General features: G+C 37.8%; 1 protein-coding gene and 1 long non-coding RNA gene across 5 annotated transcripts in view; one reads left to right on the top strand and one right to left on the bottom strand.

Moving 5' to 3' along the window:
- Positions 1-271: 271 nt before the first annotated feature.
- LOC107833172 (uncharacterized) lies at positions 272-6,450 on the bottom strand. 2 transcript variants are annotated; one of them, XR_001658886.1, is made up of 2 exons: positions 6,365-6,450; positions 272-785 (listed from the first exon to the last, which is right to left on the bottom strand). It is a non-coding gene; the product is annotated as an uncharacterized LOC107833172 (long non-coding RNA). The 2 variants fall into 2 exon arrangements; XR_001658887.1 differs by lacking the exon at positions 6,365-6,450 and adding an exon at positions 1,710-3,441.
- A 50-nt stretch (positions 6,451-6,500) lies between these two features.
- Positions 6,501-12,013, top strand: part of LOC103153027 (anoctamin-8-like) — a 29,721-nt gene continuing 24,208 nt past the window's right edge. For 2 of the 3 annotated variants that reach the window (XM_007573786.2, XM_007573785.2), the window contains exon 1: positions 6,502-6,796. In XM_007573786.2, the coding sequence (XP_007573848.1) occupies positions 6,607-6,796 (190 nt within the window). In that variant the 5' untranslated portion in view covers positions 6,502-6,606. Of the gene's footprint in view, positions 6,797-12,013 lie in introns of all 3 variants that reach the window. The other variant, XM_016661656.1, reaches the window with a different exon arrangement.

Genomic DNA, 12,013 nt, shown 5'->3' with positions numbered 1-12,013 from the left:
AGGATTTATAGCTGCAGATGCATTCTTTGGTACAAATGACCACTAAAGACAAGCATTCACTAAAGATATTTTTAGGCAATAAAATGTTTATTTTCTTATTTAAGAAAGGAATTGTATTTGCATATTTTAATGCATTTCTGATATTGTAAAGTTTTATTGAAGAAGCTGCAGAATGTGCTGATTTCCTTTGTTCAATTAAATTGATTAATCGTCAGTAGATTAATTGATTGCTAAAATAATTGTTAGTTGCAGCCCTTAGAAAACAGCTTCTGAATATGATTGATTTTAGATTATAGATAACGGCACCAAATGGCCTGAATCACAATTATTCAGTATTAGGAATTAGTTTTTCTTTGTCTTAAAGTGGCAGTCTCTTTATGGGGGTAACCAGTGTGGGTTTCTGTAAGAGTAAATGGTCTTCTGAAGGATTTGGAGATGTTGAGCCCAAGGCACTGATGAAGAGTCGGGTCTATTGTGCAGCAGTCTGCCTGGCCGCCACCCTCCTCTTCCTTTGGCAGGATATTGAACGGATGGTTATGATTACGACCTCCTTCCTAATCTGGGGTTGAAGGACTGCTGCCTCTTTTTCAGAGGCTCCGAATGTTCACATGTTATTTGGACTTATAATTGCATTTCCTCTCTGCTGGGACTCTCACAATCATGCCGATGTCCAGTCCAATAGATGAGGGTGGAAGATAGTCCTGGAGACCACTAACGATGGACAAGCTGTGGATGGGCGGGGCTGAGAGTAACCGTGACCTCCACCATGACCTCTACAGACGAAGCTGTTCTCAAAGAGAAAAACAAAGAGCAAATTAGCTGCTTCAAAAGACATCTGATTTTCATAGTTTCAGCTTCTTTTAGCCAAGAAGCTGAAACTTCAACTAACATCATTAGGTCATCCTAACAAACTACAGCAACCCTTCCAGATGTTAATGATACACCAACAGGAGTTATTCACTGGAGGTTTTGCACAGAAAAATGTTCTGAATGTTCAACAAATCACAGCATCAGTATAATCAGACTAATCAGGTCCTGGGAATTAAATGCATCAATGATTCTTAGTAGGTGTGATCACTTCTATAAATGCAGACACTTGGACAGGTTGCTGGTTTGTAACAATGAGGAAGCACGTCAGGAAAGACATTAGGGAAGCAGCTTTTGAGTTGCTTATGAATTGTTAAAACAGCATTTTAGGTTCATCATTCAAAAATACAAATTATGAATTTGTTCATGCCTGGAAGGCATGAACCTCGACTTCCAGATGGAGCAATACGTCTACAAGAGGAAAAGCGACGGTATTTATATCATTAACCTTAACCATTAACCTGATACGTCCACTCTATTTTACAGAGTGGACGTATCAGCTGCTTCACCCTGAGTTCAAGTTGTGAAATATGGACACAAATGTTTTCATTCCCCTTATGAAAAGGTCATGGGTTTGAATTACTGAATTATATATGTATTGAAACATGTTGAAACGATTGCCCATGTCTTCAAATCTGACATTTTTGTTGAGCAGCAGCACAAACAAATGTTATTCAATGACAACACTTGACCTTGTGAAGCTCCAGGCTTGATAAATCTACTCAAAACACATGATTTTCTTCTAATGAACACGAAGTGTAGGAACTTTATGTTTGGAGGCGTTGGCTTCGAAAGACTCAAGTCAAAAACGAAACAAAACAAAGATGTCAAGCTGTTCTTACTGGAGTCAGAAGGATCATCAAGCAGCACCATGGAGACCTGTTACAAAGTAAACCTGGCAGAGATCTGAAGACCCTAGATATAAAACTAGAGAGAAAAGTATCAAAAGGCCACAGAACAACTGCCAAGATGCTAATGAATGAGTTAGCCAGGTGGGGAATTGGAGATCTGCAGGAATGAACTGCAAGGCTGCAGAAAAACAAGAAAACTTTCCAACCAGACAGAAGTGTGAGTAAAAAACCATCCATCCTGGAGGCGAGCCCTTTGGTCCAACATGATTAGCATGAAAACATTGCTGAAGACAGAGGCTGATGTAGCGTCAATAAAAATAATAATACAAAAGACTTTAGGATAGCTATTCACAAAAATTCTTGTATTTCACAGACTGCTCTAGAATCCATCCAAAACACAATGTTTTATTTTTTTCTAAATTTGTTGTTGGTTATAAAACCAACATTAAGCATTTGTTCGTAATGCAAACGAAACCTTTATATAAAGTGAGTGTTAAAGAACATGCAAATTGTTTATTCAATAAAAATCTTGAAACTAAGGAACAAGATTCCTTAGATAGGATTTCAAAATTTTATTTGTTATATTTGAAGCTAGAAAGAGGTTGTTGCCAATTAACTAACAAAAGTTCTTTGTCTTAAGATCAAGTGATAGGAATAACACAAGGAAGTTTGATTTCTAAAGTAAAACTATGTGTACTACTTTAAAACTAATGTGAATTTCAGAAGTAAAACAATGTGGACAAGAAGTTGAAAAAATGCTCAACTACAAATAAATTCAAAACACTTTAAAAGACAAACAATATGAGGTCCTACATACCAGTGTAAACAATTAGAATGATGTTTGTTATTTATATTGAAAGTTAATGTACTTTACACAGCAATAAAAAATATTTAATATCTATGGAGAAAGAATTGGTTTTATGCAAGATTTTTCCTTCTTGTTCTCCAGAAGAAGAAAAATGTATATAAAAAAAATCATTGTCTTTAGAGAGAAGTGAACTGAAACCTTCTGGTGTTTTCCTCATCATAACTCCCACAAATTGATAATGTCCTATTGGAAAATCATATCTACAGCAGTTTCCTGTACAGATAATAAAATATTATTTGTGAGAGGTCGAAACTCACTCACCAGTTTTTTGATATGGAATTATTTAAAATCATCTATTTTACTTTTCCTTCTGATAAGCTCTCACAATTGTCTTACGCATGAATTAGTCTATTGTATAATGTGAAACTCCCTTCTTTGACTTTTAATGTCTTCTTTGTACTTATTTGTCTTTTTAGGAAGAATTAAAACTTGTCATGCACTTTGACCTCAGACGCACAGTATTGTTTGTGCTCTGATGTATGTCTTTTTCTGAATCAGGGATCAGGGTTTCCAGTATAATCAGATTTATCCAGCACCATAGCTCTGTTTTGGCTCTCTGGACCACTTTGACAGGTTGCAGTTTCCTCATATATGGTCATTTTGTGGAGGTAATTTTACTGGTGTAACGAGCTGCTTGACTTTAGCAGGAATGAAACCAGTGTGCCTTAATAATGTGGTTGAGACGCTATCAAGTTTTCCTGAAAGAATTAAGAAATAAACCACTCACCCCTGCCATCTAGTGGCCATAGCTGTATGTTGCTATAACAGTGGCTTTTCAACAACATGATGGAAATAATGTGGAGAAATGTTTCATTGCAGTTTACTTTCACATTTTAGATGCATGTGACATGCATGAGTATGTCACATGCATCTAAAATGCATGTGACATACCCATACATGACCGTCCTGTGAACAGGTCATGTGCCTTTACATGACCAGTTCACAGGACGCAGTGCATGATTAAAGTGCATTAACAATGTGAATACGATAATTACAGACATTCTGTGCTGCCTTTAAAGGACCAGATGTTGAAGAGGCTTATGGTATCATCAGCTATGCCTATAATGTTCAGATACACTGTAAAAGAAAAAAAATGTCTTTAATTTACAGAATTTATTTTATTTATTGACCATATTTATTTATACGGTCAAATTCTGACAACCACAACTGCTGGTATTTTCCTGTAAATTAGAAATGTTTTTATTTATTTATTTATTTATTTATTTATTTATTTATTTATTTATTTATTTATTTATTTATTTATTCTTACAGTGTAACTAAAACATTGTTTCATTATCATTTACATTTCTGTTGAGGTCTGCTAAAGTGAAATGAATTCCATTGTGTACAGATTGGATGAAAACACTTTCTGTTCACAATCAACAATTTTGCAGAAGTTTTAACTTCAATGAGTCACCAAGTAGCCAATAACAAGAAATGTACCTATGGAGGCCATGGATCTGCCATAAGGTTGAACATTTCAACGGTTAGTTGATTATTTAGCCATGTTGAAGTTTATGTCGAAAATGGCACACAAGTTTTTTTGTGTGTACACAATCTCTGACCATTTCTTAATCAATCAGAAATGCAGTAGGTTTTTGAGGCTCTTTAAGATCCACACCAGCTTTTAATCTGTCCTGCTCCCATCTTTATCTATTCCCAATATTCTTGCCTGCCACACTCTCCTCGCAGTTCATTCTTCCATGTGATCCATAAACCAATCGTCTGTTACTTTTTCTCTATTCTGATAGTATAACGATCTGCCAACCAATCCCAGACTTTGTTCTCACATCCCCATCTTTTATACTTCCAGTCTGTAACTTAGCTTTTACCTTTTTGACTTTTGATCAGCATTCACAAACATTCAAATTCAATTTTAATGTTTGTGAATGTTTACTTTTGCTTGATTGATTAGATGCTGATTTATTGGTGTTTTATGTAGGTCCTAGAATTTTTTTAAGTCCAACCTGCAGCTGGGTCTAGAAATTGTCAGTTGATTAGAGGAATGGACAGAGTGGTAACACTTTATTTGAAGGGGTGTACATAAGAGTTACATGACACTGTCATAAACATAAAGAAGTCTTTATGAATGTTTATGACAGTTGTCATGAAGGGTCATTCGGTAAATAATGACACTTTTAATGCAAAGTTGCTCTAAAAGTTGCATTGAAAACCATTAAAAATGCCAACTTTGCATTAAATTGTCATTATTTACAAAATCATGCAAAGTTGGCATTTTTAATGGACTTTTAATGCAACTTTTAGAGCAACTTTGCATTAAAAGTGTCATTATTTACCGAATGACACTTCATGACAACTGTCATAAACATTCATAAAGACTTGTTTATGTTCATGTCAGGTGTTATGTCATGTTTATGACAGTGTCATGTCTGTCTTATGCACACCCCTTCAAATAAAGTGTTACAGACAGAGCAAATGTTTCTTTGTTTTATATGTTACACTGTGTAATGCTCTGTCCCTGTTTACACAAACTAGTCTGAAAAACAGAAGCCAATTGCTTCTGAAAAACAGATACAGTCTGAGAAGGTCCTCATGTTTCTCAATAAATATGTGAACCACTGAGTCCAGTTGTGAGCAGCACTAATGGAGGGATTACAGGTGAAACATAAGCCCTCTCGTTCAGCATTCCTGTGTGAAGAAGTTCCTGCATAAAAATACACATTTAAAATAAATTGGGAACAACCATGATATCAACTTTTAAGAGGTTGCAAAAGACAAAGTGATTAAGTGGGTCTTATGAGAAGTTTTAAAAACAGCCAATGAAGAGGCCTGTTCAATGTGTAGCATGATGTCATTCTTTAATTTAGGCCTCAACACAGCAAAAGCCCACACTTTAAAACGCAATAAGTGGACTTTACTTTTAAAAAAAATTATGCAAATTTGTCACCTCAAAATGTCTGGTTTTGAAAACATGAAAATGTTGGTATGTGCACAGTGCTTCATCATTGGAAGGCAACCAAATAACTTGTGAAATTCTATCTGTTTTTCATACTTTAATGATAATGATAAGCAGCTCTTTATTTTACAGTGACATGTGGTTTTACTATGGACATAATTGTTTATACGAAATGTATATTTCATGAAACAGTGAAAAGAAATCTCTGGCAGAGGTTTTTGACATCCATGTTCACTGTGACATTGTGATCATCTCTCCCAAGATGAAAGTCTCTGAGGAGAGTAGCTCTTTGTAACGTGGTTCCTCTCTGTTTTAAAACATCAGAATCAGGGTCTGATTGGTCTGGTGGATACAGAAGACGACTAGAGCCACTGAAGATAAAGAATTCTGACTTTCATCTCAGAATTTTTTGGAAGGAGGCAGAAGGGTGGGTCAGAATTCCAGCAAACTATTGAGAGAAGCTTATGGAAGCAATCCCAAAACCTTTGACCCAAGTCATACATTTCAAAGGTAATGCTACCAAATGCTGAGGAAATGTAAAATTCTGATTTAAAAGACTTTGGCAAATAAATATCTGAGATTCTTTTTAACATTGTTATGGTATTTAACAAACAGAAATAATTTTGGTAACTCTAACTGACCTGAAACAAGAGAAGTTTAGAAGATTTAACTTAAGACAGTGAGGGAAAAGAACGTATTTTTATTTGGTTTATGTAAACTTTTGTTTTCAGCTTTATATTTAACGGTTTGGTGATTTATCACACGCATTCAGAATATGTGTTTTAACTGAAAAACGGATAATGCAGACATATAGCAAAGCGATATTCCGACTAGATTGATTTGAGCAATAATTACGCCTACCTAGAAGAGACATGTCCCATTTTCTGTATGAACCTGTAGCCCGTGCGCTGTGTCCACGGTCTGTGTCGTCACGCAGTCACGACTGGTACGCAGAACGTGCGGCTACATGACATATTTATGTTCCTCGTGCTCCTCCCTCTCCTCCCTGACTGCTACACACACCAGGCTGTCATTTCTACTGCCAGCAGCCATGTATTAACAGCAGCCTACTCCAGGTTCTGACGGCCGTCTTCCTTCACGCAATGGAGTTTTTGGGCACCAATACGCAGGCGACCGCTGATGCCGACTCTGCGACAGACGGCAGCAGCGGCGCCGCAGACGTCGACGGTAGAGACGGGGCAGGGGAGAGGATGGAGAAGACGGAGAGGACGGTGCCCAGCGAGCACCAGGACAGGACCAGCAACCAGCAGCAGCAAACCGCCGGGGTGCTCGGTGAGTTCCCCACCCTTTCCCCCGCTGACAGCAAGCAGGAGCTACGTATTTGTGTTTCGTGTGATTGAAAATGAAGATTTACAAGCCAGCGTGCCCGGGTTTTGTGAAGCATCACTGACGCCGCGATGACTTGGCCCAAGGTTTTTGGTTTTGCGTGTTTCCCTGTGACGGGCCTGCTGGAACCACAGGTGCATTCAGGAAACATGAGGCATGTCATGCTGCTGCTGCATTACTGGTTAAACGGTAAAAAAGAAGAATATGTTCCAGCTCTTTTTGTCTGGAGAACCGTCCAATGAGGATGCATTCTGAAGTCCTGCTCTGTCGTTATCTGATTAGTTAGAGTCACTGAAAATGCTGCTGGTTTTATAACCTATACAGTGATTTGTGTGCTGTTATGTTTCAGGGTTTTGTTGGTTTGGTGCATTTCTTTTCAAAATGAAATGCCGACATAATACATATTGATAGTAAAGTGTGTTACATTTTTAGAATTTATTTCATGTTAATAATTCAACTGTACTCAATTCGTTCTATTTATACCACTCAAATTTACCAATCACTTTAAAGTGTGTTAGAAACAGGTCAATTTTATATTCAGTCATATTTGGATGAAATATGACTTTTATTTTCTGGATTTATCAATTTCATTGCAATTTAATCCAATCAATGGTCATGTTTAGATCAAATATACAGGCTAGGTGCATTGATAAACCAGCCTCAGTTTTCTTTATTGGAAAATCGATGATTGGCCGATATTTACATGTGAAACTGTGCATGTGCATTGATAAACCAGCCTCAGTTTTCTTTATTGGAAAATCGATGATTGGCCGATATTTACATGTGAAACTGATCTTACTGGTTTTACCTCTGTAATTAATAATTTTCTTTCTATATTTAGCGACTTTTCAGACATAAAAATATTGGTATGGGGCAAAACACATGTATGAACCTTTTTGGCCTTAGTCACAAGTTTGAGTCCCGTCATGATGATCTTTGCCATATGTCTTCCCTGTCTCTCACAGCTGTTAAATTAAGGCTACTTCACCCAACAAAATCTAAAAAAACATCAGTACTGACCAAAATCAGAAGGCAACAGTCTAATTTACAGCATTTACACTGATCAGACATAAGACTATCAGCATTGTTGGTAATATTTTGCTTAGTAGCATTTTGTTTTTCCTTTTTCCATCAAACCAGCACTGACATGCTGCGACCTGGACTCCTCTAAAACCCTGAAGCCATGCAGATGGAGCTGTGCTTAGGGGCACATCTTTTATGTTCTGGGAATTGTCAGATGGGGCCTTCATAAATTTAACTTGTTTATGCGTCACACCCCAAAAGTTTTTGTTGGACTAAGATCTGGGGAATTTGGAGTCAATCTTCAAACAATTCCTGAAGCATTACCACTTAGTGCCAGGGAGTATGATCCTGTTGAAACAGGCCAGAGCCATCAGGAAATACCACCTCCAAGAACAAGTGTATCTGACAATGTGTCGGTGTCAGAGTAACATCCACATTGACCCAAGGTTTCACAGCAAAGCAACACACTGTTTGACCAAAGCATCACACTATATAGGCTTGGCTTTCCTCCTTCTCATTGTGCTTCCTGGTGTCAGGTCAGCGACACACTCATCCAACCATTCAGGTGATGCAAAAAAAACCCCGTCAATCATCAGATCAGGTCACCTTCATCCATTGCTGCATGGTTCACAGCTCCATTGTTGAGGGCCTGCAGCTGGTCTGCAGGCCCTCACACTACAACACAATAAGCCTCATATTCACAGTTTATTCTGATACATCTTGTGCAGAAGCAACACTAACTTCTTCAGCAGTAGGATGTCTTTTGGATGGCAGCTTACAATTCCTTCCTTTTTCTTCCTGTTCCACTGGTTGACAGTCACTACCTGGACACTACTGCCCATTTTTCCAGCTTCCAACACATAGAGTTTGAGAATGAAATGTTCACTAACTGCCTAACACATCCCACACACGAACTGGTGCCATGATACTATAAGAAGACATAAGATTCTGATGGATCCATTCTAACAAAGACGGTTCTGTGTCTATATTTCAGGAGACAACAGCTCATATTTCATAACATTTATGAGCACTGATGCCACTTAAACCCAAATATTATTCTTATTTGATTTGAACTTCATAAACAGTTGTTGTCACAGGTCCTAGACCTTTTCATATAGCTGTAAGTTTTTAAATGATAACTAAAGAGTTGTTTTGTAGGGGTGCACTGGTTGCTATTTTCTGGCCGTTCACCAATATTTAAAAAACCTGACTTGCTGATTTACCTGTTGGCAGATAGCAATTTTTTTGTCCGAAAAGTTGCTAAATATTGCAAAAAAAAGTTGATAAGATAGCAATGGGGTGAAAGGGTAGCTATTGGTTTTGATCTATTGGTTTTGATTGATTTTCAAACCTTTATGGAGGTATCAAAGATTGGTGGATAAGATCGCCTTCACATGCAACTATCAGCCGATCACCAGTCTCCCAAAATAAAGGAAGTCAGGTTTGATTTTTGGGTGCCCCTATTAGTAGCTTAGCATTTCTTCTCTCATTAAGCTGTATATTTATTGCCTATTTAAACAAGGTTTTATATTAGAGAAGCAAATTTCAAGGCAGAACTGTGACTTCCTTGATTTATTTATGTTAAAAAGCAGGTTTACCTAACCTTTTTAGTTTAAATCTCACAAAGCCAAAATATTTGTTTTTTAAATGAATCTAGACATGACTTACACACGGACGGCTCAGGCTGGGATGGATAGAACTTTCTGAGATGGGTTTGATCATAAAAAATCCAAGCTCACACAAACACTGAGAGAGTCACCTTATAATTCAGTGAACAATTAGGAGTCACTGCAGCTACTGCTTCAGCAGGAAGCAGAGTGTGACCCACTGAGAACCACCAGGCAGAAAGAATGGCTGTTGACCATGTTCACACACACACACGTATTTTGGGATTTTAGCTTTTTTTTATTATTTTTTTTACACATATTTCTGTGATACACTTCAAAACTAATTAACTATATCACACGGTTCTGTTTGCAAATACATCAAATTTGTGTGAAGAGTTAATATTTAGAGTGCTGATCATTCTTTTTCACAACTTCTGCAATTCTCTCTGACCTACATGTGATCAATACATGCTTTTTCATCCATGACAAACAACCCGCAGTTAACTGCACATGCATATAAGTATTGGGAGTCCTGTGCAAGGTTCAGCTGACAGATAAGCTACAAATTATGTATTGAAACTTTGTGTCTTCTAACATCCACCACCACGTCAGAGTAAAATCCACATGAGCAGTGAGGCAAACTAAAAATAACACCAATGATGTTTTTTTTTGAAGTCAGACTTGAAAAGAGAGTTTGCTTGAGACTGTTTGCATGCCACTCAGTTTGCAAATTAGTTGTCGGTACACAATATTTGCTCAGTCATTCAACCACAGCAGCAGAATCATGCTTATCTGGGATATTTCTGCTATTTTGTCTTAGTGAAAATTGAAAAAAAGGAAGGAGTAAAAATAAAATATTCAGAAGAAATAACGTCAGTAGCTGCATTTCCATTACAAATATGTGTACAATTTTGTCAGGATTCTGCTAATATAGAAAAAACACATAATTGTGGTGTTTCCATTAAATATGAAACGCAACTAAAATGACATGTCAATAAGTCTGTTCAAGCGATAAGGCATTAAAAAGCATGCAGTGCTGTCATCCTCCAACTACTTCCTGTCGTCGTCGTCTTCATGGTTTGTGCCAGTAGTAACATCTGGTTACTCATGTGATGTGAAAAAAGTGTTTCCATTGCAGTTTTGCAACATCAACCAATAAACCTCTCATCCTAGCTGAAAAAACTTTTAAGCAAAAAACACGTCCTCAATGAAACACGTGAAATGTCAGATTGGTCAATGGAAATGCAGCTAGTGATGAGTGGCAGAGTGCTACTAACAAACAGCCAGTCATCTGTGGTCATGATTGTCACAATGATAAATACCACCACCTGTCTGGTACATGTTGTCTTTCATCAGCATACACTCACGGTTTTTATGTGCTTTATCCTTCCATGTTAGACTCATTCTTTTCTTTCTTTTTCTTAGATAAACTGTTTGGGAAACGACTTCTGCTGGCCAGACATTACATCAACTCTCGCAAGTCCTGGTTAAAGATGGTTCCCACACAAAACTGTGACATCCTGATGACTTTTCCAGGTAAACGCTCTGCTCTGACATGTCCTCCATGTTTGTCCTGCAGTGAGGAGAGAAGGCGCTGGTAGCTAGTCAGAGATTTATAGTGAAGTGCTTTGGAGGATATTAAAAGTTGTCCATTAACAGCACCTGTTTTTTCTGCTGTCTCCTTTTAATGAAAGGGCCAGCAATGTGAACTTGAAGCATTTCATTAAGCCACCATACACATGCAGCGTGAAGGAGCACATCCTGTTTTATGTGAGCTGTTTAAACAGAGCACGCTGTTTACTTATGGGCAGATAAGCGGCTTAAGTCAACATTTATTATTTCTGTCTGAATACACAATTGCCACATTTGTCTCAGACACCGTTTCTAAAAGGACGGCGTGTAAAATATATTTTTTTTTTCTATGAAAGATGAGGAAATTATGGAACTCAGCTTGACTGACCTTTATCCCCCAGTACCACCTATCACGAGTGAGCATATTAGTGCTGTTAAAAATAGCTTCTACTCAACCTTACTCTGTGTGCACTGATTAGAAATTACCTTTCAGAATCAATTGAACAGCCTACTATCTCAAAAATAAAATATTTATATCAAAATAAATCAATTACAGAAAGATCCCAGATTTACAGAACTATCAGGTTATGGTTGGAAATGCACATAAAAATCAAAAGGAATCACAGTATGTCTGATTTATTCCACAACCAATTCAAGCTGAACAGAAAGAGTTGCAACCAGAGGCAGTCCTGGTCTGTTTGGCGCCCTGGGCTCGTTCTGCCCACCCAAGATGGCGCACTGTGGGCGGTTGCCCATGTCGCTCGTATCAGAAACCGCCACTGGCCACAACACATTGGCTACTTGAGTAATGATGTACACGACAGACCCGTGCCCAGCACTAGAAGGTTGTGCTAGGTGGTTGGTCTTGGCTTTGCTAAGCTCCAATGTGATACGTTTTAGCCAAAAATGGAATGCCCCCAGCTTCCACAAGCAAAGAGAAAGCAGACAGAATATTGATGAG

This window comes from Poecilia formosa, unplaced genomic scaffold (assembly GCF_000485575.1).
Source record: "Poecilia formosa unplaced genomic scaffold, Poecilia_formosa-5.1.2 Scaffold338, whole genome shotgun sequence".
NCBI classification, from domain to species: Eukaryota; Metazoa; Chordata; class Actinopteri; order Cyprinodontiformes; family Poeciliidae; genus Poecilia; species Poecilia formosa.
This window is presented reverse-complemented; position numbering and strand designations above follow the sequence as displayed.